General features: G+C 45.2%; 1 protein-coding gene across 5 annotated transcripts in view; it reads right to left on the reverse strand.

Annotated features, from left to right (window-relative positions):
• LOC119161482 (rac GTPase-activating protein 1) overlaps window positions 1–26,436 on the reverse strand; it is a 109,259-nt gene that overhangs the window by 42,059 nt on the left and 40,764 nt on the right. For all 5 annotated transcript variants that reach the window (XM_037413980.2, XM_075879200.1, XM_037413979.2 and 2 more), the window contains 3 exons: window positions 9,796–9,985; window positions 1,725–1,960; window positions 234–409 (listed from right to left, as the gene is read on the reverse strand). In XM_037413980.2, the coding sequence (XP_037269877.2) occupies window positions 234–409; window positions 1,725–1,960; window positions 9,796–9,985 (602 nt within the window). The remainder of the gene's footprint in view (window positions 1–233; window positions 410–1,724; window positions 1,961–9,795; window positions 9,986–26,436) is intronic.

Raw genomic sequence — 26,436 nt, forward strand, 5'->3', positions numbered from 1 at the left:
CATACGAGCAAAACAGAAACTACCTCAGATGGCCGTCAGCCGCAACAACATACATTTTGTTTATTATATTGTCATATGGTTATGATGGTAAAGAACCAGGCAGGAAAATTGTCAAAGATAACATTATTTTGCAAACTTGTGTACAGTGAAAAAAACACAAACAAGTGACACATCTGCAACAATAGTACAGAAGTACAATGCAATGCAATAAAAAGATTACATAAAACATTTACCGATAGAGTCCTACATCTTGCATCCCTCTTTTTTCTACCTCCTGTATGCAATGAATAACAAGAGCTGGGACCATTGGCGGTGTAGGCGGCACATAATCTGAGATTATTCGGCCGTGGCGACCTGCTGTTCCGCCTTGTGTAGGGGTCTGGCTCGCCGGAATACAAGGCAAGGGCACCTGATAAGAAGGCACATAACCCATGCTGACCATTAGATTCATAGCATATAATTAAACACGAGGCCATGCCATATTGCTCTTTCATAAACCACGAGTGCATCATATTCAGCGGCATTCAGTTGCCTATAAAAAGTGGGTGCATGTTAAGACACGAGTACATGTGCTAAATTGAAGAATAGAAGTATTTGTGAATTTCATTTTTATAAAGAAATGGGTGCCGTTACAAGAATTGAACCTCACAATTAGCAGCGAAACACCCATCATAGCCACTGGGCTAAACACAGTGGGTGAAGCATGAAGGCACAGTCCACAGTGTGGTTTTGTTGATGGAACGTGAAAGCGACTAAAGGGACCCTGAAACTGTTTTGATGTTTTTTGTATAAATGCACTGAGCCAGTAAAGCAAGGCCAAAGGATCATTTGCAGACCAGTTTAAGCTCTATCTCCAATGAGCAGTAATTTATAACTAGACATGTAAATCTCTACAGACGGTAGCGGCACAGTTGAACGAGGTTTTAATTTCCCACTTCCATTCTACATAGGATTGCTCCAGGAGCGATGACCAATCCAATTGGACCGGTCCAGTCCAAATCGCTGAGCTTCTGATAGACAGCGAGTGTTGTCTGCCTGTGTTAGAACATGCTCAGTGTCGATGAGAGCTGCGTGACGGTGTTTATCTTGTTTCTTTTTCAAGACATCATGAATTACCCTAGCTGCATTGTGTGCTGCAAATACGGTGAATGGGGACTTGTAAAGCTGCGACCTCATGCAAGGCAATGAAGGCAAGAAAGAGTCACTTCAGCTCGTCGCTGCAGTGAACACCAATCAATGGCAGGATCCACATGTCCACCGCCGCAACTTCTCTTCCGAGGACAGCCACACTGCAAGTTTACACTTATCGGCGATTGTTCGGAAATGCTTTTTGTTTGTCCAGATACCTCTTGGAGCTTGCAGATTGTCTGCATACAGGAGAATAAAATAAGAACAGCTGGTAGGGCTGCAGCAGCTGGCAGAGCACATCTCAGCTACATTACACACTTCCGTGTCCACGACAGCACACAGCTGGTTTTGATTGCAGAGGCCACAGAAAGGGTGGCGCAGCTCAAACTATCAAGTGCACTATAGTTGCCAGATACTCTTGAGAAGGAGGGGCGACATAACTGTCTATAGCCGCCTTAATACAAAGTGCATCATTTAATTTTGTGGCACGAATTATTTGACAATAATTTAGCCTAAACCCTGACAATTTCCAAAGCAGTTTCAGGGACCCTTTAATTGAGGCGTCACACACAGGATAATGAGGGATAACAACTTGCCTGATCTTTACACTCAATGTGGCATACTGAGCGACAACGGTTGCATTTGTAGGCAGTCTTGTAGAACTTGATGCGTTTGCCACACGGCCCACAGCTCTCAGCCTTGATAACAGTCTTTGGGCAAAAAATATGCTCCCTAGAAAGCAGCCTCCCAGCAGAATTGCTCCTTCTTGGTGTTGTAGCATCCAAGCCTTTCTCGCCACGACGCTGAGCGACTGGAGTGCTGGGTGCAGAGCCTTTGATGCCCACGTAACCAAAAGGACAGCATTAGTTAAAAATACATACTAAGAAAGGCACACGCACACCACCTCCACAGATCATGTTTAGTAAAACTTCAGAGGTTCTACTGTAATAGGTTAACTTCTGGAGTGGAAGAAGTGAGATTACTGCTTATTGTATGAATGGAAGAACTGTCTCTCATTTGGTTAGTTTTTCATTTGAACGCTGTATCCCCAAGTATATCTCTCAAACAAAACTCTTGTTAAAGGAACACTGAAGGCAAATGAAAATTTATGTCAGGGTGAAAGCTCGATGTATGACAGCAACTAAAACAGCAATATTATCAACAGCAGTGCCTTACTTATCAAGAAATTAAGCTAACTGTAGCACACGACGTGCACTACGAGTGAGATATTTGCAAAACGATCCAGATGACATGAGAGTGTCCGACTACAATCAATCACTAGTAATCAAACTAGCTGCAATAAAATAAGAACATTCCGTGCATCAAGAGACGTAATAAAACGCTGCTTGTTTATTTCTGCTTGATTTATAGAAAAATGAACTGCCACTATACAGAATGGTGCGAGTGCTTCGAAAATTCAGTTTTCGGCTGGTTAGGGTGGTGCCATCTAGCAGGGCCGAGTAGAACCAAGCAAGCAGAACTATGACCTTCGAGATTTCAGGAAATTGTTCAATGGCCGTTGTTCCTACTGTGGCTCCCACTAATTTCGTTCTGCTGCTACCCGTGTCGGTGACTCTGTATTAAAGACGCGCAACATTGCACACAAATACAGTGACATCTAAGAGTCCACTTTGAAGCACGCTAACTCGGTGCGAACCATTACCACGCGATTTTATTTCAAAATTAGCACTTTCTTGACACAAAAGCAGCACTACGAGGCTTCTGGACCGCTATTTTAACAATCAATGTTGACTTCATACAGTAAACTCCCGTTACGACGAATTCTTGCTTAAGATGAACAACACAGGAGTGTTTGTTTGGTTTCCCATAGACTCAATGAAAAAAAAAAAAAATCTGCTTAAGATGAACCACATAACTGGCCTCTTCTGTTAAGACGAACTCTCGCAGTGACCAACAAGGATAGGGATTCTGCGCAACGAACATTATAGTCTTGATGGGAGCATTCAGGTGAGCAAGAGAAAGCAATATGAAAAAAAAAATAATAATAAAAAATCCTGGCGCAAAGACTTGAAGCAAATCGAAAGCAACTTGCGACGTAAAGCAAGAAAGCGAGATAAGCGGAAAAGAAAGGTTGCCTCATAAAGCTAGTATCTTCCTCACCCCTAGTCTGTAGGTGGAGAAAGGGCCAGCTTCATCAGCCTAGAAAGCAACAAAAAGTGTTTGCCTTTTCATATTCTCCTCGCGTTCTTCAGTTTCCCAACAGGAGTACAGTAGACAACAGAAGAACACAATAGCTTAGCTAGAGGGAAACACGCAAATGAAGGAGGGGGGGGGGGGGGGGAAAGCCATATCTAAGTGAAAATGAGAACAAAGATTGTCTGTACATTACCATCACATGAAACGAAAACCACATATGCAGCACTAGCAATCCAATCAGAGGAGTCAGATGCATTGTCATCACTGTCACACAATGGTGCCTGAGCGCATGCTGTGGTCAGTTTGCGTTGTTTTGCATAGGGCCTATGCGTGTCATATCTGTTTCCAGTGAAATGCAGCAAATTGTGATGCACCATTTTCATAATGAAAGTGCACGACAAAGGAAGGTCATTTTGCACACTAACTATAGCTGCGTCACGTCTTTTTGTGTGTGCCCGAGGCTTGTGATCGTGAGTAGCGTAAATGGAGATCTTCAGCTGCAGGGTGTTCCGAAAAAATTATTGTGGGCTGAAAATAAGAAATTATCCGAACCCCAAAGAAAAGCTTGCAGACTTTCATAAGCAAAGTGGCGTATATTGGCTTCGTCAAGGTAGCGATATGCAATAGAGGCATATGCATAAGTGATAGCAAAGCCAGAAAAACAGCCTGTCAGAAGGTAAACAGCCAGACAACTTAATTTTCCATTCTATAAAGGGAAATTGTTCTTCTGCCTCCCTTTTTAATATCGTCGAAATAAGATCAGGCTACAGTTTTATTGTTAAAACGTGGTAGCAATTAAACCATAAAAATATTTATTATGAACTTGCAAAATCAAGTGCTCGTTAGGTTAGTCTAAATACTCTACCTGAAAGCATAGCTTTTATCAAGCTGAGCCAAATAAATGCTTTTTCTTGTCCCTTTACTCCCCATTATAAGTATACTTCATTCAGTGCTTTCAAGCAATATATTTGGGCATACTTGGCATGTTAGCATTCCTTTTTTGGAGGCGCTTCTGATAAAAAAAAACGCCTTACAAAACAAACAAACAATCGCGGTGCCTTTGAGTTTGTCTTAAAGGTGTCTACTTTATTTGCCTTTAGTGTTCCTTTAAGTGGAATGTATTTTCACAGTTTCTACAGGTTTCATTAAATGAAATTCAACTGTTTTCTATTTCAGTCATTAACCCCTAGAACATCTTCGCTTGCCTAAATCCTTCAGACTGCAAGTCAATAAACAATGTAGCAGCTAACAAAAACTGCAGGAGAGCAAAAAAATTTTCAGGTGCAGATATTAGTGAAAAATGACTATTCGTAGAGTGACTTCAGCATACCTGTGAAATTCAAGAATTCTGAATCTGGGAGATTTCCGCAACAGTTAGTTGGCGTTCCTGTCAAAAGAATCTAGTAGTGAGCAAAGCTATGACCCGCACTTGGGAAGGCACAAAAAAAAGAACAAACAAGCAAACAAAAAAAAACAATGCAAAAAACAAAAGGGGGAGAAAGGGGGTGGGGGGAATCGCAAGTGCCAACATCAGCGTTGCGGTCTTATAGTGGCTAGGAGTAACACATGAGTGTAGGGTTTTTCACTAAGGTGAGAGTCTCAAAGAATGAACACAACTAGCAGAATCTATTTCGGTCAAAACAACTCGCGTGTGTCTTCCTGGGACACACGTGAACGGACGGGACGGCGCAGCTGGCTGCCACTAAGTGCAGGTCAAAGCTTTGCTCACTACTAAATTCTTTTTAGAGGATTGCCAAAACACGTCTGGCCCCTTTTTATTGCGATAGTAATTATATGGACAGTCTAGGCTATTTTTTTTTTGCCGTCGCCACCGCCACCGTTCTTGACCGTATATGTATACGTACCTATATATATAAACACTCAAGAAAGGAAAAAAGCCGTCCACACGCTTGGCGCCCAGCTTGTCGCGATGCGCCGACGCGTGCTTATCTCTCACGTGTATTTTGCCCCATGGATGGGGGGGGGGGGGGATGCTTGTGCGCGTGCTTATTGCCGGGCCCACAAAGGTTACTTTGGTCTCTGCACAGGCCCATTTTGCAAAAACAGCACGCTTTTCATACACAGCGAGGTATAAGAACTGGGTCACTTGTTAGTTTGTACTCATCTCTACCTGTGATTACGTATCGTGCACTGTTTTTGTTTAAACAGCGCATTACGTGTCGAGCGATAAACATTGTTAGTTCGCTCTCGTCCTGCGAGTATTGTTTTCGTGTGTCCTTTGTGTGTGAGCAGCACGCTGCACATTTTGATCTGCTTGCCGTTCTCAGCGCTACATTCCAAGTTGTTGCTGTCGCATTCATTGCTTCGCCCTTGCGGCAAAACTGTAAATTTATTTAATTTTTTACGTATTTACTGCCTTTAATCTACTGCTGCATGCCTTCGGAGCTTGTAGATCGTTATCGTATCGCCACGACCGTGATTTTGTGCATGGCGGTTGCAGCAAACGGTAGTTCATTTTACAATCCCCGTGCGCTAGGCTGCACACGTGCCTTCAAACTAAGTCATTTTATGCCATCTACGATAGCATCTGCCGCAGTTTTGTCTGCATAGTTTGCGGAAAGCAGAGTCGCTTTGACTGGTTGAGCACACACTTTCGGAGTTTTGCCAGTTATGTCGTTTCCATACATTATAGTGTCAAGAGCAACCACGGTTTCGTCCACAGCGGTTGTGGCAACAACACTCACACACACTGTAGAAGACAGCGCGTGCGCCGGTCGCACACGTATTTCCGAAGCTTCGAGTACGCTGCTCTTGGCCTTCGTTCGACGATTTCTGCACTCAAGTTCGTGTCGCCCTCTGCAATAAGGAAATGTGTTCAGAACATTCGAATTGAGGCCTAATGAGAATAGTAGAATTTGGCGGACAATTTTAAGAATTCATATCTTCCGCTGTTTCACATCACTGAGATTATACTGTACCTTTATATGAGCACTTCTTGAACTGATTTATAATAAAATGAGGTAGGTTTGAAAAGCCTGGAGCGGATTGAGCTACTTTTTTGTCAATGCGGCCAGATCACGCACAGAAATTTCAATTTCCGGGAGATTTTCATGACAGCCGTACAAACGGAAGAAACGGTCGAAATCTGAGAGTCTCCCGGCCAATCCGGGAGACTTGGCAGGGATGCTTCAGGCAAAACGATGAGATAAGATTAAGGAAAATGAATAGCAGTAAGTGGAGTCAAGCGAAAGGTTGAGCCAAAATGTGAGATTGTGTTAAATTTTTTCATTCATATTTCCAGTCTCATGACAGAAAAACCATGGTATGCAATTAAGACAGCACTGTTCAAGAGACCATAAAATGAAATAATAAGTTAGTTTAGAGTGATAAATTATACTCTGAAACTCCAGTGACGTGAATATTACTAGCATAACTTTATTAAATGAGGAAATAAATGTCAAAGGTTTACTTTTAAATTTACCTCCCAAAATCTCAGATGTCACAGATTTCAAAGTGTTTTTGCATAATTCGGCCAAATTAGATCAACTAAATTTTCTGAAACCTTGTATGTAATGTCTCTGGCTCCCTTGACAGACAATTTACTTAATTTTTACAGATTAGGAACTACTCAGGCCCAAGTAGACGCTATCAAAATCTACTATGTCACCACGTCAATTGGTGCAGGAACTGCAAGGTTGCACTGCTACTAACATTCCCCCCCCCCCCCCCCCCCCCACTGAGTTTTTGGAACTTCTGGCAGCAAGCGCGACATTTTTGGTATCATAAAGAAGTAAGTTGTAATATGATGAAAAAAATTATCTTTAGTGTCCCTTCATTATACTGCACAAGTTTAATTTATGACCGCTGCCAAAGGGAAGACAAAAAGATGTGCTCCTGACCATAATGCACAGTATGTATACAAGAGGACTATACAACAACAGCCATCCAAAGCATCAGACTTCTCAACAGTCAAGTATCATCACATGGCAGACTCCTCAGTGTGAACTTGAGGGGTTTTGTAATGCCTGGCTGATGGGAAGATGCGCAAAATGCCAAGAAAAGCTTGGGTGCTGCCAAAGACACTGGAATTTAGCACAATGGCCCTATCAGGGTTTAGGATTATTAGATGGCCATTTGTTACTACAAAAAGCAATTCAAGTGGGGACGGAAAGCAATCACAACTCATACTTTGCAAGTTTGCCGACTGATGAAAGCCATGCCTGGCATCAAATTACTTCTGCCAGGTCTAGTGGTTTTGAACAATCATGGAGAAATTTTCCACAAATACTGAAGAAACAGATCATCAGTTGTGGAGTGAAGCCAATTTTCTAAGTTACTATCATATACACTCGACTAAGGGCCACTCCCCCAACTTGGCAGTCCGAATTTCAAGCAGATGGCAGTGTTGTCGTGTCTCGGATACAGCGCATTTCATGGGAGTCACCTGATGGCAATAGCAGTCTTGAGGCTTCACGCAGTTTTAAGGTCAACGGGATTTATAATGCCGTGAATGGCACTGAGGGTAATTCATTACACGAACGTGTCGGCGACCCGAGCAGCGGCGATGAGCCGAGCACGAGCAGCGATACTAATGAAGATATCTAGTGAGGATGTCCACAGCTAGACATCAGATATCTAGCTGTTAAGTATATACGCATGATTACATAAGTTTTTCCAAACGTGGATAGAAAACTTAACAAAAATTTTACACTTTCTTGAAACGTACCCCATCAAAAACGCGGACAAAAAGTGTGGCCCTTACATGAGTGTATACAGTAATTGAAGTTGTTTGTCTGAATATGATCTGTGGAATGAGTTTCCTTACTAAGCAGAAGGGGCAGTTCAAAAACTCATTAACAAATTTGAATATACAGTACAAGTTGCATGTAGTCTCAGTCGTACCATATAGCCTTGTGTCCATTGTTTGGTAGGTGTATAAAATCATTCACAAATGCAGATTTCAAACATACCTGTATGCTACTACTACACACGCAGCAGCTGAAAGGAGGTTGCATGTGTAACACCATACAGTGATAACACTGAAACACCAGAATGTTATGTCAATAAGTCTTAAAAAAAAGAACTCGTAATACCAGTGTTGCACTTTGTTTCAAAGGGATGCGAATACAGAGATATACCATTCATACATAGTTTTACCCATCAGTGGGTAAAACTATCATGGCTTCCTCCTTATGCTGTTCAATATAGAAGAGCTATGGTAAGGGCCAGTGGGTTGTACACGGGGAAAATTTTCAGCACGCTACTAGAGAACGAAATACTTGTGTGTATATATTTAGTAAAGATTCCATAAGAACCGTAGTTAGTGCTTGTTTTGTACTTTGCCAATCACATCTGTTACCATTAGTTTCCTAGTAGTTCAATGAAAATTGTCCCCCAATAAAAAAAAACATGTTTGTTTTGGTTAGTATGCATCATTAACAATGAAGTGAAATAGAAATGTTTTCTGTTCTCGCTCTAAATTCAGAAACACGTAGTTTTAATGTGCTAAAATTTAAAAAATTCTAATGACAAACGTCAACAGCATTGGTCATGAGATTTGGCTAGGCTTGTGCGAGTATTTGAACGCTTTGAATATTTGAATGAATAGTACAGTATTCGAATTCATCTCAATTCGAATTCAAATTACTGAAAATTTCTAAGTACTAGAAATGAATGATTAGGTGTATATTCCGCTTGTAACCCCCGTAAACCTGTTTTACGGCAGAGTAGAGATGCGAAGCCGTGAAAGCACCTAGTTAAATATATATTAGTCCACATGAAACTTCCTGTAAAGGTGGTGTCACTGCAGTAAAGGGGGTGCTAAGCTGTGAAAAACCTATTTAAGAGAATCCCCACTGCTGCGAAGCCCCACTTCAAGATTAAATGCACATATCACCCTCACATCGATTTGTCACTTTTGACATTTAATTGATTGATGTGTGGAGTTTAACATCCCAAAACCACTATATGATTATGAGCGACGCCGCAGTGGAGGGCTCCGGTAATTTTGACCACCTGGGGTTCTTTAACGTGCACTCAAATCTGGGCACATGGGCCTACAGCATTTTAACCTCCATCGAAAATGCAGCTGCCGCAGCCTGGATTCGATCTCGCAACTTGCAGGTCAACAGCCGAGTACCTTAGCCACTAGACCAATGCGGCGGGGCCACTTATGACATTTAAAAGCTTGTTGTACCGGCTTATATGCTCCAAGTATCACAAATACTAAAGCATGAAATATTTTACAGGTTATCACTTGCATTCTGCCAAAAGTCAAATTGTGCCACTATTTAAAGTCTTTTTCCACTTCATTTGAACTAAAGAAAAAATGGCATTTGCACAGGCCTTGTTTCAATTTTAATAGTATATATATTGGGCAAGTTAGGTCATGACAAATATGCCCATTTTTTTTATAACATACGATATATATACTATTACATTTAGATTCTAAATTATTTGGCCAAAATCACTATTCGTATTGAGTCCAAAATTCACTATTCGCACAAGCCTAGATTTTGCCTATAACTTCTAATGTCAAGCACAACTCACCACTAGTGAATTTCGGTGTGACCCTGGTTTTCGGGGCAGTTTCTGAAGGAGGTGGTGGGGGTGCGGTTGGAGTTGGCGTCAAGGGCTGAGTGAACAGTCGGGAGGTTGCGACAAGGTCCCTTGCATCCCTCAAGGTGACAGTAGTAGTAGCAATCACGTTAGCACAGCCAGAGTCATTTTCGTCATGTTCCTGAAAGATAGACTGCTTTTAGCATGCACTATGATACACACGGCTCATATAATGCGAGAAGAACCAGGGCTTTATTCTATATTTTTTTTGTTGACCAAACAGCCAGCAAACGACAGTGCAGACCCGTTCACGTGACTTATTAAACAAACAGGAATAGCAGCCAGAATAGAATAATTACATTACCTCCAAAGGGTTGCATGATCTCCTCCCCTATCCTCAGCTCAGTTAGGATTACACACTCCAGCCAACACTGGACTTCTCGAAGTAGATAAACAGCATATTAAAGATGACTTTGGGACCCAAAGTTTTTTTTTTGTCCATATCAATCTAGTCCATATCACTGGCACTGCATTCTTCAGATACAGCCAAACCTCATCATAAAGAAGTATAATCTTCATTTAATGCAAAAATACCTCCTTTGCATTCGATATTTGTTTTAAGCATCCATGCTTATGAATAGAAAAAGATGCAGATGTGCTTCCGACAGAGTCTCCTGTCATTTTGATGGACTGTATGTAGCTTGCTATGCTGATAAGCAAAACTAACCACAATATGAGTATTCATTGAGAGCAGTTGCACACTTGTTGGAACAGTGCAAGATATTGCAATATTCACTACTGGTAATGACAGACTGGAGCAGAGAATATCATGACAGACTGGAGCAGAGAATATCGTAACTACCCACCTGAAGTTGCCCCATGCGTACAGTTACTTTATCATTTTATGAAAAATTGCAGGTCACCTGCATTCATAGTGTGCTCTCAGTCTGCTGCTGTAGTTTTTTTGTAGACACTGAAATTTACAAGCAGAATGTAACAGCCAATCTAAAGCTACCAAGCCTCTAAGATATCTATGTAAAAAATTTTGTAACTTAAGCAAGGCATGCTGTACAAGTTAGTCTCGGGCTACTCTTTTCATGGTTTCAAAATTGTTTAAAACCTCTGCGCTTTGCGTGCGTTCGTGTGTTTCTATTTTCATCCTGTCTTCATCGTGCAGCTTAACACCTTTTTGCAACTCTTAGTGCAGAAAAATTGGTCTACCTAACCTATGTTCGTTCTCTTAATTCACATAGTCGCCATATTGGGATTGCTTTACGTGCATGTTCAAAGCTGTTTAGAAGTGAGCATTCAGATTAAACTATAATAAACAAGACCATCTTGCCAGCAATCCTCAGTTGTTGTGCACTACATGTGCCAACACTTTTATAAGGCCTCTTCTCACAGCTGTGCTCACATAAATAGTCTACATGTTTTACCTTCTGCTGCTTTGTTCACTAAACTACACATCACCAACCCTTTCGTGACACAGTTTCATGTGCACACTGAGTTACACACAAGCCTTTAATGCATCTGCAGTGTCTTGCAATATTGCACACTAGAACAATCCAGACCCCATAGCATCCATATTTCACCATGACACATTTTCGAATAAGCTGAGTACAATGTACTTCTGTTACTGTATAATAATAGTCAAAGCAATGAAACTCTCTTTATAACGAGTTTGTGGACATTTGTTAACTTTGTATTTGATGTGACCCCCCTTCCCCTCCTCTTTTTTGCTCTGTGTAATATGTTGCCACAGTTATTAGATGCCCTTCAGTAGAACTATGTTATTATGATTAAGTAAAAAAACTAAAACAAATTTTTATGGCGCCCGTTTTGTTTAGAACAGCCGAAACCTTGCCAGTCTGAGTGTGATTACAAAGTGGTAATGCGGGAAATGCAGTGAAAAATTTGCCATAAAAAACTTATCTGCAGCACTGATGAAGTCTTGCATGCAACACATGTTGCAAACAGAGGGTAGGTGCTACTCAAGTTCACATGCTTCAGTTCGCTATGCATGCATCAAGGCTCGACACTGTTCTATTTGTTGCCACAAAAGCAGAGCTGCTTATCAACGTCACTACACTAGATCATCCTCACTCTCAAAACTGTGGTGTCACGCAGGACTGTGGACAACGGCTCAGCACAGATTGCGAACATCGTGAGAACCTAAGAAAATTCATTCCTAATAAAGCGTTGGTAGTAGCAAGTTTTGAAACGTACGACCCGAAGCTCGGAAGCCGAGTGTTCTACCCACTGAGTTAACCCAGAGCTTTCTCGAAAGACCTCCTAACTCTGCTTTATGACATCGTGCATCCTGACAGAGATTTTTATGCCACAACTTTCATCATGTTGTTCACATGTCCTTTGCTTGCAAAAGTTCTAGCTTACATTTTAACTTCCCCTTTATATTCAAAATATTGCTACGTAGCTGACGTATCAGCAGTCAGAAGACGACAACGAGGAAGTGGTCTGTTGGTTGTGCGTGCTGCTTCCATCTTAGCCGACGCCATACACATCAGTTTAAATATAGATTTTAAATAGACACACCTTGTGTCATTTTCACGTAACATCTTTGTGGTGGAAGTGCTGGGTACTTCCCCGTCTTCGTCACCAAGCTCCGCAACGGCCGCATCATCATAGGTCCAACCATGTCACAGGTTGAACAACCATCGTCTTCGCCACCTGCCCCTACCGTGACTTCTACATACGTCGTTCTACCTCCTGCTCGTGATCCCGGTGTATTTTCCGGTCAGGATGGCGTTGACGTCGACAAATGGATCAACCGGTACGAACGGGTCAGCGCAAGCTATAGGTGGGACCCGACTCTTATGCTTGCCAATGTGTTTTTTTACCTCGATGGCCCACCGCGAGTGTGGTTCGAGACGCACGAAGCGGAGATTACGAGCTGGGACTCCTTTAAAGAGAAGATCCGCTACCTTTTTGGCGACACCGTTGGGCGGCAGATCGCAGCGCGGAATCAACTGGCGGCTCATGCACAGACGTCGACGGAGTCGTACGTCGCGTACATTCACGACGTCATCGCCCTATGCCGCCAGATTATTATTATTATTACATTAAGTTTTATTGGTGCAAGGGCATCTAAGGCCAAAGAGCGCCAGTACAAGTGTTGTTTCAATTCGGTTATTAGTTTAAAAATTAAAACAAATGATTAAAACATGATTAAATATTAAAACAAATATCTACGAACCATTTAAAATGCAGTATATTTAAAAGAATGTCACCTTGTTTAAAAAGGAATGTCACTTTGCTAAAACCTTCATTTTGTTGGCTGAAATCTGTGCTGATAAATTAGTCTGCAAGGCCCAAGACCCTCGCAGCTGAAGTCCTTGCCTGAGCAAGAACTGCGAAGGCTAAGACATACTTTTTATGCACCAGGCAGTACCTCACACTTGAGGCGCAGCTGGTGCCTAGGATGGAATGATATCATTGTTAAAAATTTCACTTTTGCAAGATAATGAAGAAGTCTCTTAAGGTCGACCACTGCATCAAGTGATAAAAACAGCGCTGGATGAAGTGGGATATGATGTCGATAGAGCTCCCTGAAATGGGTCAGTCGTGCTTGGTGAAGCACAGGACATTGTATGAGAACATGCACAACGGTTAGACTCTCTCCACAGTGTATACATGTAGGTGGATCAGTGCCTGTCAAAAGGTGTTTATGTGTGGCATAAGTGTGGCCTATTCTGAGCCGTGTTAGAGTGACTTCAGCGAACCTGTTGAGTTTTTGGGGGATAACTTTCCTCAGCTGGGGTTTTACAAGGTGGAGTTTGTTGTCGACTTCTCTGTCCCATTCAGCTTGCCAGTGGTTGCGTAGACCTCTACGTACAACAGGTTTTAGATCTACACCCGGAACAGAGGTTATATCTATGGTTTGCCGACCAGCGGCTTCTCGTGCATTCTTGTCCACTATTTCATTGCCCGCAATTCCAGAATGACCTGGAATCCAGCAAATAACAATAGAAAGTTTTAAGTTGCAGGCTGCATAGATTTCGTTAAGGAGCTTGTTGAAAGTAGGGTTCTTGCTGTACTTGCCACAAGACAGGGCCCTGACAACACTTAAAGAATCTGTGTACACTATAGACTTTTGTATCTTGTGTTGTTTAATGTGTTGTATAATAAGCAGGATACCATAGGCTTCCGCTGTGAAAATGCTGGTATGTGTATGCATGGTTCTGGTGTCCGAGAACTTTTGTCCATAGGCTGCACAAGATACAGATGTTTGAGATTTTGAGCCATCAGAGAAGAACGCGGTTGAACGATATTTGTGTTCAAGGGCCAAGAAATGTTGCTGAATAAGTGCACTTGGACAATTTTCCTTTATGATGTCTTTGAAAGACCAGTCACAAGTGACTGGACATTGCTGCCAGAAAGGGATGTGTTCGACATGGTCACTTTCCGCCAAGTCATTGAAGAAAATTGCAAGTTTTTCTACTGCAGGTCTTATTGCCAATGGAAACGGTGGGGCGATAGAAGGACGGTTTAGGTATAACTGGGTAGTAGACACATCGTTCATAAGTGTTTTACATGGGTGCTGCTTCAGAGACATAATCTTAACTGCATAGTTGACTCCTAGATACGTGCGCTGATAGTCTAGTGGCCACTGATCTGACTCTGCATAAAGGCTTTGAATAGGGCTGGTACGGAAGGCACCAAGTGCCAGACGGATACCTAGGTGGTATACAGGGTCTAACATTTTCAGTGCTGTCCTTGAAGCTGACTGATATACTATGCATCCATAGTCTATGCGTGACAGAACCAGGCTTCGAAACAGAGATATGAGACAGTGCCTGTCTGTCCCCCAGGACTGATGCGATAAAATCTTTAAAAGGTTCATGGTCTTGAGACATTTTAACTTCAGCTGTTTTATGTGCTGGATGAAGGTGAGTTTGGAATCGAAAATTACACCGAGAAATTTTTGTTCTTTCGTGATGACTATGTTTTGTCCATTCATTAGTATGCAGGGGTCAGGATGCACACCTCGTCGTCTCGAGAACAGCACACTAGTAGTCTTGTCAGTGTTAAACTTAAAACCATTCTCGTCAGCCCATTTTGCAAGTCGGTTAACACCTAACTGTATCTGGCGTTCGCATACAGTCAAGTTACACGATTTGAAACTAATTTGAATGTCGTCCACGTATAGAGAGTACGATATCGCAGGTGGAATAACAGAGCGAAGAGAGTTCATTTTAACTATAAATAGTGTGCAGCTTAATACTCCTCCCTGCGGCACTCCATTTTCTTGAAGAAATGTGCGCGATAACACAGTACCTATTCTTACACAGAACTTCCTTTCAGACAGGTAATCTTTTAAGATGGTAAACAACCTGCCACATATTCCGAAAGACAGTAGATCTTGCAAGATTCCGTATCGCCAGGCAGTATCATATGCCTTCTCAAGATCGAAAAAAACAGACAGACAGTATTGATTGTGTACAAACGCGTCACGTATATACGACTCGAGGAGGACAAGATTGTCGGTTGTGGATCTAGCTGTACGGAAACCAGACTGGCACGGGTCCAATATGCCATTGTACTCCAAGTAATAGACCAAGCGGCGGTTAATCATTTTTTCAAACACTTTGAGTAGGCAGCTTGTGAGGACGATAGGCCTGTAACTATTTACCGAAGAGGGATCTTTGCCCTGTTTAAGGATTGGTAGTACTATTGCCTCTTTCCAAGCAGAGGGTATTTTGCCGGTACTGAAAATCTTGTTGTAAAGAGCTAAAAGGCAGTTTAGGGTTTCATCAGGGAGATTTCTGATCATTTCATAAGTAATTGTATCAGAACCAGGAGCAGAACTTCCACAGGAACCAAGGGCGAGCTTGATTGCCGCCAGATTGACGAGCACATGAGTGAGTCGGAGAAAGTGGCCCATGTCCTGAAAGGCATAGCAGACGACGCATTTAATCTTCTAGTTTACAACAACGTTGCCACCGTCGACGCCATCATTAAAGAGTGCTGGCGGTTCGAAGAAGCCAAGAGCCGCCGTATTACTCAGCGATTTACCCGGCTGCCCAACACGGCCGCGACCTCATCGTGTGAAGCCGCCCGCCAGTCCCCCATGTATGACAACGTCACACGCATTGTTCGTCGGGAAATCGAAGCCGCCTGTCCGGCTCCTCTTGAGCCACCCGTTTTCGCAACGCTCGCCTCTGACCAACAACAGCCGTCAGGGGCGTTAATACAAGCTGTGGTGAGGCAGGAGTTTGCGAATCTCGGACTTCCATCAGCATGTCCCTTGACTCGCCCTGAAGCCCCGTCCTACTCCCGAGGACACGCTCGCCGTTCACCTCCAACAATGCCCTTCCGTAACCCTTCGGAATGGCGAACACCCGACGACCAGCTTATTTGTTTTTCCTGCCACCAGCCTGGAGACGTTTCTCGCTATTGCCACCGCCGTTGGTCAAACCAACCACGTCAGACTTTCTCTACCTCGGCGCTCATGCATCCGACGACCCCTCGACGTTCAGTCGCCGCACCCTTCAATTTCTATTCGTCGTCATCTTACGAGCCTTCCACTGACGCCCCTTTGCCCGGTCGCCGCTACCCTGATGCCCCTTCGTCCGGCCGCCGCAGTTCTCGCTCCCCGTCGCCGCTATGTCGCCAATCCCGCTCTCCGCCACCTCGGCGCTTTTCCTCGCCGAGCTTCTCTGGACGACCGCAGCAGGAAAACTAGATATTGCAGCTTATAGAGGTGAAGCTGCAATACCAATGACGGCCGAAAATCCTCTACTGACGCTTCCCACGCACCATAGCCTGCTTGAAGTACAAGTCGACCATGTTCCTGTGACCGCCCTTATTGACACAGGTGCGCACCTGTCAATTATGAGCGCGTCTCTACGCCACCGCTTACAAAAGATTATGACGCCGTCTACGACGCAGGCAATACGTGTTGCCGATGGCGGTACTGTACCAGTAATCGGAATGTGCACTGCTCGTGTCAGCATTGCCGGTCGTCACGCCGTGGTCCTTTTTGCCGTGCTAGCCTGCTGCTCTCATGACCTCATACTTGGCCTTGATTTCCTTTCGGCACACTCGGCCTTAATTGATTGTTCGTCTGGTACCCTCAGCCTTGATCTACCAATCTTTGCCGACTACTCTGCAAAGCCCACCAGCCGCTTGAGCCCAACCACTTTCGTTCGCCTGCCACCTCGAGCCGTCACGTACGTGTCTTTGTCATCGACCCCTCCCGTTCCCGACGGCGATTATATCGTTACGCCAATTACTGACGTTCGGCTGACGCGCAGTGTTACTGTGCCCTTACCATCGCGACCATAGCGGATAACTGTGTGTTACTTCCGCTCCTTAACTTTGGTTTCACCCCTCAAGTGTTGCCCTGCTAGATGTCTCTAGCCCAGCTAACTGCCATAACAGAGGACGATGTCAGTGTTGTCGCTCTATCTGCTCTTGATCGAAGAGCAGTCTCACGGTCACCCATATCAGACCATGCTATTTTTCGAAACATGATTGGATCGGAGCTGTCGCCTCACCAGGCCGACGCCCTCTGCCAAGTTTTGGCCTCATACAGTGACATTTTCGACACTGACGATCGTCCCTTGGGCCAGACTAAAATTGTCACTCACCGAATTAACACTGGCGACTCTGCGCCCATTCACCGTCGGCCGTACCGCGTGTCAGCGTCTGAGTGAGCAGTGATTCAGAAAGAAGTGGCCAAAATGCTTAGGAAAAACGTAATCGAACCATCAACAAGCCCTTGGGCATCTCCCGTGGTATTAGTAAAAAAGAAAGACAGCTCATGGCGTTTCTGCGTTGATTATCGCCACCTCAACAAAATTACCAAAAAAGACGTGTACCCTCTACCACGCATTGACGATGCCCTTGATTGCCTCCATGGCGCCACCTTCTTTTCATCTCTCGACCTCCGATCTGGCTACTGGCAAATTGCTGTAGATGAAATGGATCGAGAAAAGACCGCCTTCGTTACCCCTGACGGTCTTTACCAATTCAAGGTCATGCCATTCGGGCTCTGCAACGCTCCAGCGACCTTCGAGAGAATGATGGACACGCTCCTACAAGGATTTAAATGGTCAACATGTTTGTGTTACCTGGATGACGTGATCATTTTCTCACCTACCTTTGCAACCCACCTTGAACGCCTTTCGACCATTCTATCCATATTTGGACGGGCCGGCCTGCAGCTCAATTCCTCCAAGTGCCACTTCGGTCTTCGTCAGATTACCGTATTGGGTCACCTTGTTGACGCTGCCGGCGTACGGCCAGACCCGGCGAAAGTACGCGCTGTAACAAACTTCCCAGTCCCACGCTCTGTCCATGATGTTCGCAGTTTTGTGGGCCTCTGCTCCTACTTTCGCCGGTTCGTGAAAAACTTTGCGGCACTCGCCCGGTCACTCACCGACCTTCTCAAACAAGACGTCCCATTTTCTTGGGGCCCTCCTCAAGCTGACACCTTCTCTCAGCTAATCACTGCTCTAACGACACCTCCTATTCTTGCACATTTCGACCCCGATGCTCCCACAGAAGTGCGAACAGACGCGAGTGGTCACGGAATTGGTGCAGTTTTGGCACAAATTCAGCGGGGCATCATCATCATCATCATCAGCCTGACTACGTCCACTGCAGGACAAAGGCCTCTCCCATGTTCCGCCAGTTAACCCGGTCCTGTGCTTGCTGCTGCCAATTTATATCCGCAAACTTCTCAATCTCATCTGCCCACCTAACCTTCTGTCTCCCCCTAACCCGCTTTCCTTCTCTGGGAATCCAGTTAGTTACCCTTAATGACCAGCGGTTATCCTGTCTACGTGCTACATGCCCGGCTCATGTCCATTTCCTCTTCTTTATTGCAACTATGATATTCTTAACCCCCGTTTGTCCCCTAATCCACTCTGCTCTCTTCTTGTCTCTTAACGTTACACCTACCATTTTTCTTTCCATTGCTCGCTGCGTTGTCCTCAATTTAAGCTAAACCCTTTTTTGTAAGTCTCCAGGTTTCTGCTCCGTAGCTAAGTACCGGCAAGATACAGCTAATATATAACTTCCTCTTGAGGGATAGTGGCAATCTACCTGTCATAATTTCAGAGTGCTAGCCGAATGTGCTCCACCCCATTCTTATTCTTCTAGTTACTTCAATCTCGTGGTTAGGCTCTGCGGTTATTACCTGCCCTAAGTAGACATAGTCTTTTACAACTTCAAGTGCACTATTACCTATCTCGAAGCGCTGCTCCTTTCCGAGGTTGTTGTACATTACTTTCGTTTTCTGCAGATTAATGTTAAGACCCACCTTTCTGCTCTCGTTGTCTAACTCTGTAATCATGAGTTGCAATTCGTCTCCTGAGTTACTCAGCAATGCAATGTCATCGGCGAAGCGCAAGTTACTAAGGTATTCTCCATTAACTCTTATTCCTAACTGTTCCCATTCTAGGCTTCTGAAAACCTCCTGTAAGCACGCGGTAAATAGCATTGGGGAGATTGCGTCCCCCTGCCTTACACCCTTTTTGATTGGTATTCTGTTGCTTTCTTTATGAAGCACTATGGTAGCAGTTGCTCCCCTGTAGATTTCTTCCAGAATGGTTATATATACTTCATCTACGCCCTGATTCCGCAGTGTCTGCATGACGGCTGATATTTCTACTGAATCAAACACCTTCTCGTAATCTATGAAGGCTATGTATAGTGGTTGGTTATACTCTGAGCATTTCTCTATTACCTGATTGATAGTATGAATGTGGTCAATTGTTGAGTAACCTGTTCGAAATCCTGCTTGTTCCTTTGGTTGATGGAATTCTAATGTTTTCTTTACTCTGTTAGCAATTACCTTTGTAAATAGCTTGTATATTACAGAGAGCAAGCTGATCGGCCTGTAATTCTTCAAGTCCTTGTCATCTCCTTTCTTATGTATTAAGATGATGTTAGCGTTCTTCCAAGACTATGGTACACTTCCCGCCAGGAGACACCTCGTAAACAGGGTGGCTAGTTTTTCTAACACAATCTGTCCTCCATCTTTCAGCAGGTCTGATGTTACCTGATCCTCACCAGCAGCTTTGCCTCTTTGCATGCTCTCCAAAGCTTTTCTGGCTTCTTCTATCATTACTGGTGGGGTGTCATCTGGGTTACTGCTAATTCTTATAATATTAAGGTCTTGGTTGTCTCGGCTACTGTACAGATCTCTGTAAAACTCCTCAGCTATTTTAACTATCCTATCCATATTGGTAGTTATTTTGCCTTCTTTGTCCCTTAGTGCATACATCCGACTTTTGCCTATCCCAAGTTTCCTCTTCACTGCTTTGACGCTTCCTCCGTTTTTCAGAGCGTGTTCAATTCTCTCCATGTTATACCTTCTTACGTCGCATACTTTACGTCTATTAATCAACTTCGAAAGCTCTGCCAGTTCTATTTTGTCTGTTGTACTTGACACTTTCATGATTTGACGCTTCTTAATTAGGTTCTTCGTTTCCTGGGAAAGCTTGCCAGTGTCCTGTCTAACTACCCTGCCTCCAACTTCCACTGCACACTCCGTAATGATACTCGTCAGATTATCATTCATTGTATCTACGCTAAGGTTGGTTTCCTAAGAGCCGAGTACCTGTTCTGCAGTGACACTCTGAATTCCTGTACTTTCCCTCTCAGTGCTAGCTCATTGATTGACTTCTTGCGTATCAGTTTCTGTCGTTCCTTCTTCAAGTCTAGGCGAATTCGAGACCGTACCACTCTATGGTCACTGCATTGTACCTTGCCAACCACTTCCACATCCTGCACGATTTCTGGGTGTGCAGTCATTATAAAGTCTATTTCGTTCTTATTTTCGCCATTAAGGCTCCTCCATGTCCACTTGTGGTTTTCTCGTTTTCGATAGAAGGTATTCAAAATCCGCAAATTATTGCGTTCTGCGAATTCTACTAGTAGCTCTCCTCTGGCGTTTCTAGTGCCGATGCCATAATCTCCTACTGCCTGGTCTCCAGCCTGCTTCTTCCCTACCTTTGCATTAAAGTCGCCCATCACTATAGTATACTGTGTTTTTACCTTACTCATTGCCGATTCCACGTCTTCATAGAAGCTTTCAACTGAAGCGTCATCATGGCTGGATGTAGGCGCGTAAGCCTGTACTACCTTCATCTTGTATCTTTTATTCAGTTTAATTACAATACCTACCACCCTTTCATTAATGCTATAGTGTTCCTCTATGTTGCCAGCTATGTTTCTGTGAATTAGGAACCCCACTCCCAGTTCTCTTCTGTCTGCCAAGCCCCGATAGCAAAGGACGTGCCCATTCTGTAGCACAGTATAGGCCTCATCTGTCCTCCTAACCTCACTGAGCCCTATTATATCCCATTTAACACCCTCTAGCTCCTCGAATAGTACAGCTAGACTTCCCTCACTAGATAAGGTTCTAGCATTAAATGTTGCCAAGTTCAGGTTCCAATGGCGGCCTGTCCGGATCCAGAGATTCTTAGCACCTTCTGCTGCGTTGCAGATCTGACCGCCGCCGTGGTCAGTTGCTTCGCAGCTGCTGGGGACTGAGGGCCGTAAGTTATTTGACGTATGCATGTGGGAGGTAGTGGCCAGATACTGCACTAGGGTGGCCAATCCTTCTCTGGTGAGGGAGTGCGTTCCCGGCAGTGGTTACCGGTGAGGCCGCACCCCAGGCCTCTTAATGCAGTTCCATCAACACGCGGATTTTTTTTTTTTTAATCCGGTTGGGAACTGCGCGGCACCGGGATTTGAACCACCGACCTCTTGCATGCGAGGCGGATGCTCTAACCACTACGCCATCGCCGCACCCGCACCGCAATTCAGCGGGGCAACGACCGTGTAATCGCGTACGCAAGCTGTCTGCTTTCTAAGTCTGAACGCAATTATTTTATAACAGAACGGGAATGTCTCGCTCTTGTTTGGGCGGTTTCGAAATTCCGTCCTTACTTGTATGGCCGCCCTTTCCGTGTCATCACAGATCATCACGCGCTGTGTTGGCTTTCTTCTCTGAAGGACCCCACTGGACGACTTGGTCGTTGGGCATTACGCCTACAGGAGTATTCCTACTCGGTTACTTATAAGTCTGGACGTCTCCATCTGGACGCCGATTGCTTATCCCGCTACCCTGTTGATCAGCCCGACGAACCAGACATCGAGCCTAGCCTCAGCGTCATGTCAATGTCCCAGTTTCTTCAGATACGTGATGAACAACGTCGTGTTGCTTCTCTGCGACAACTTATTGACCGTCTCGAATCTGCTCCGAACGACACGTCACTTCGCATGTACGTCCTCCTGAATGGCACGCTGTACCGTCGTAGCCTCCAGCCAGATGGCCCTGAGCTCCTTCTTGTCGTGCCGAAAAATTTGCGTTCAACCGTGCTGCCCGAGCTTCACGAAGAACCAACTGCTGGTCATCTGGGTGTATCTCGGACGTACGACCGCGTGCGTCGCCGCTTCTTTTGGTGCGGTCTCGCCCGGTCCGTTCGCCGTTACGTGTCCTCCTGCGATAAATGCCAACGTATGAAGCGACCTACTGCTGCGCCCCCGGCTGGACTTCTTCAACCGATCTCCATCCCAACCGAGCCTTTCTTCCGTGTTGGTATAGATCTTCTCGGTCCTTTTTCCGAGTCGAAATCGGGCAACAAGTGGGTCGCCGTTGCTATAGACTACGCGACTAGGTATGCCATGACTCGAGCGCTCCCCACCAGCACCGCTACTGACGTTGCGGACTTTTTGCTCCACGACGTCATCCTACACCATGGCGCTCCTCGCCAATTACTCACGGATCGTGGCCGCGCATTTTTGTCCTGTGTAATCGACGATCTTCTGCGCTCTTCCTCGACACACCACAAGCTGACCACGTCCTACCATTCCCAAACAAATGGCCTTACCGAACGGCTAAATCGGACCCTAACGGACATGCTCGCGATGTATGTGTCCTCCGACCACCATGACTGGGACCTGGCGCTACCTCACGTGACCTTCGCGTACAATTCTTCGCGCCACGACACCACTGGTTATTCACTCTTTTATTTGCTTTATGGCCGTGATCCGACGTTACCACTCGACACCTTACTTCCAACCACTACAACGCCGTCAACCGAATATGCACGCGACGCTATTGCTCGTGCCGACCACGCACGTCAGATCGCCCGCTCTAGACTTTCGGCTTCACAAGCCACCCAGAAAGCCATCTACGGCAGCCGGCATGCTGACGTTCACTTCTCACCCGGTTCTCTTGTTCTCCTGTGGTGCCCAGTTCGTCGAGTTGGCTTATCAGAGAAGTTATTGTCTTGCTACATGGGTCCTTACCGTATCATCCGCCAGGTAACCGACGTCACCCATGAGATCATTCCTGCATCTGAGACCACAAGCCTGCCTGCAACCACACCCAGTGATGTTGTGCACGTCAGCAGGCTAAAACCTTACCACCTGCCTAATGAAGACCGTAGTTAATGTGCACCGAGACGGCGCTTTTACCGCCGGGGGGGTAATGCTACGTAGCTGACGTATCAGCAGTCAGAAGACGACAACGAGGAAGTGGTCTGTTGGTTGTGTGTGCTGCTTCCATCTTAGCCGACGCCATACGCATCAGTTTAAATATAGATTTTAAATAGACACGCCTCGTGTCATTTTCACGTAACAATAATAAATCTTTTTCAAATAGTGCTTGCTATTCGATTCAACTAGCACTGAAATTTTAACTATTCAAACTTCCCAATGACAAATAATGTCAACATCCGATTTGCAATGACCCTTTCAGATTTTCATTACATAGAGATGATTAGAGACCAGAACTTCAGGCAAAATGCCTATTTATCATATAAGCATGAACTAAGAGAAAGGAACCATTTTAATCAAATATTTATTGTGCCTATGAGTTCCTGTTTCAAGGATCGTGCCTATATCAGCTTTTCATTACCTAAAAATGCTCTTTTGCATTCGTGGAGTACACGTTTTGCTTAAACGGACCCTGAAATGGGTTTTTGAAGTTTTGTTAGGCTAGAGCATTATCAAACCATTTGCAGCACAAATTTAGCGACATGCCCCATAATAAGATCACTACGAAAAATTACATAGTACTCTCCTCCTCACCCTTGCCGTGCCTCGTCAGCTCATGAGACATGCCGATATCATTGGCGATCGCAAAGCTCTCGAGCGCACTTGATGATATGAGCTGCGCCCAGTCTAGGCCTCGAATATTACACGCCGACAACATGCGTGCAATCTCAAAGGCGACCTACTGCGCCTCATCCAGTGCTCCTGGCATTACGCACACTGTCTGGCAACAGAGACGAAGATCGCGAAGTGACTGACATTGGCTTTGACAGGAGCTGCCAACGTTACTAGATACTTTCAGTTGTCGAAATCAGACGCGCCTGACCCCTTTCTGTTTCACCCGTGCTGGTGCGCGCAGTGCTGTCAGCCCGAGGGCAAGCGGTGTGAGCAGTGCTGGTAGAGGCAACAGGCAAAGGCGCCGGGAATGATCTCGCTGGCTTTGTATGAAAAATTACACCAGCGGCCACTAAAAGGGACCATGAGGCGATGTAAAGCAGCACCGGTGGTATACATACGTTTGCATCTGTTTGACTGAATTTTTCATCAATGTTTCCTCTTATGTTGCATATTTAGTGTTGACGCTGTATTCAGTGTTATTTAGTGGTGTCTGTGCCGTTGAAGCCCTGGCGTAGGACTCACGTCGTCTGTCTGCAGCCGACGCGTGGGCTCGCTGCTGACACTTGGCTTCGACGTCATTGTTGCATACGACCGGGTTTGCTTGTCCGCGCTGCCATTGCGTTTCGGCATGTAGAGCCCGCATTTCATCCGTAGCAGTTTCCCGTCAACGTTGACGTTTGCGCTGGGTTTCCTTAGACTGGAGCTTGGGGTCCGCTAGCTGACGTCTACGATGCACCTCAGCACGTCGAGCTTTCCGCTTCTCCACCCGTTGCTGCGCAATCTCGCCAGGCATCTGATGCTTCGCCAGGCATCTAATGCTGAGAGCTAGAGTGTATGTAAGAGGGAGAGGCGACAGCCTCTTACACACAGCCATTTATGCAGGTTCGAACGTGCTAGCGAGTTCCAGCGCGTTCTGACTAGGCACTGCTTCATCGCCCGACTGCAGAATCTCGTTCCCTGACATAATCACGTGCTTGACGAGAGAGTATTAGGGGGCGAGACTTTAGGTGAGGCCACAGTCTTCCCTAGCACCTAACACAGGCCGGATGCGCTAGCGCATTTTGGCAGTGCTTGGGTCAGCTGTTGCGCATGCACAATAGGGGTGGTCCCGCCACACATCAAATTGAAACACGCTCTAAGATGCTTCGCGCCTAATATGCCTTTGTGTTTTGCAGGCGTGTAGCCAGAAATTTTTTTTCTGTGGCACCTCTTTGATATGGGGTCAGTTTTCGTTCTCTATGCCATGAAGAAAAGAAATGGGGGGGAGGGGGACGACACAGGCCCGGTGTGCCACCCCCTGGCTACCGTTGGCGTTTTCTGACCAGGTGCAGGAGTGGCTATGACTCAGTGCGATTTTTGAGCGAGAAGCAGTAGCGGATTCAGAGGGGGGCGGCAGGGGCGATCCCCCCTCCAAGCGGGTCGGCACCCCATTCCCTCTTTTTAGTGCTTGCGGTCCACCTGCTGTCGCCAATTAGGACAAATGATTGGGACCACTTTGACCACACGTTAACAATATTTATGCTATGCCAGAGCTTTTGTGCTCGTAAAAACAAAAAAACAATGACCACACCCCCCTTTCGGTGTTACTTCAAACACCCCCCCCTAAAATGAGTGGTTGGATCCGCCCCTGGCGAGAAGCAGCACTTCTTCAGGCCGCTGAAGACTGCTTCAGGTCTTGGCGATTGGCGTCCGAGCAAAGAACTTGCCAGGTTTTGTGTCGTGTGTGACCTGCACTTCCAGTCTGAAGACCTCGTTGAATATTTCATCCACAACGTCAATGGTGAAGTGGTCACCATACCACGTAAGTGGACTCTAAAAGAACACACTGTATGTCACTTTCCCAGTTGCCCAAAATAATTATCAAAGCCCTCAGAGAAGCGCAAGCTTCCCAATGTGCAGCCAGCCCTTGCATTAAGCACCGCACGAAACGAAATGGAGGTGAAAATGAAAACGCAGTGTCCAATGATTCTGACCACGGTGAACAAGTGTTCTCCACAGATGATGCGGTTGCCACAAAAAGCCCTGCATAGCTCGACAAGTTTTCGAACACAGAGCGAGCAAAAGAGCGCAAGACAGAAAGAAAGAGCGCCGCGACATATTCTGGAAGTTTTTAGGTGATCTCGAGGGGTTCTGCCTCCCTCTTCTTGGCTGCGCAGACCGTATGCCTGCATTCACGCACTAAGTGAATTTTTCATGTTATGTGGATGCATTTTTACGCGAGGGATATGAATTTTAGACTAGAAAACAGTCACAAGGTAGCTAGCTGTACCAAACACGAAAGCGAGCCTTTTGTGAATATTGCCACGTGCTTGTGTATTTTTATGTCACCGGCCTGTTATACGCATACATAAAATACCTCGCACGAAAAGCCTCAGTGTCCTATTTTTTACAGAGTGCACAAAGTAAGAAAGATATTCCTTGAATACTTGGTGCTAAAAAGAGCAGTACAACGTAAGAGAACGAGACGAAGAGAAGCGACAT

This window comes from Rhipicephalus microplus, chromosome X, assembly GCF_043290135.1.
Source record: "Rhipicephalus microplus isolate Deutch F79 chromosome X, USDA_Rmic, whole genome shotgun sequence".
Classification (NCBI taxonomy): domain Eukaryota; kingdom Metazoa; phylum Arthropoda; class Arachnida; order Ixodida; family Ixodidae; genus Rhipicephalus; species Rhipicephalus microplus.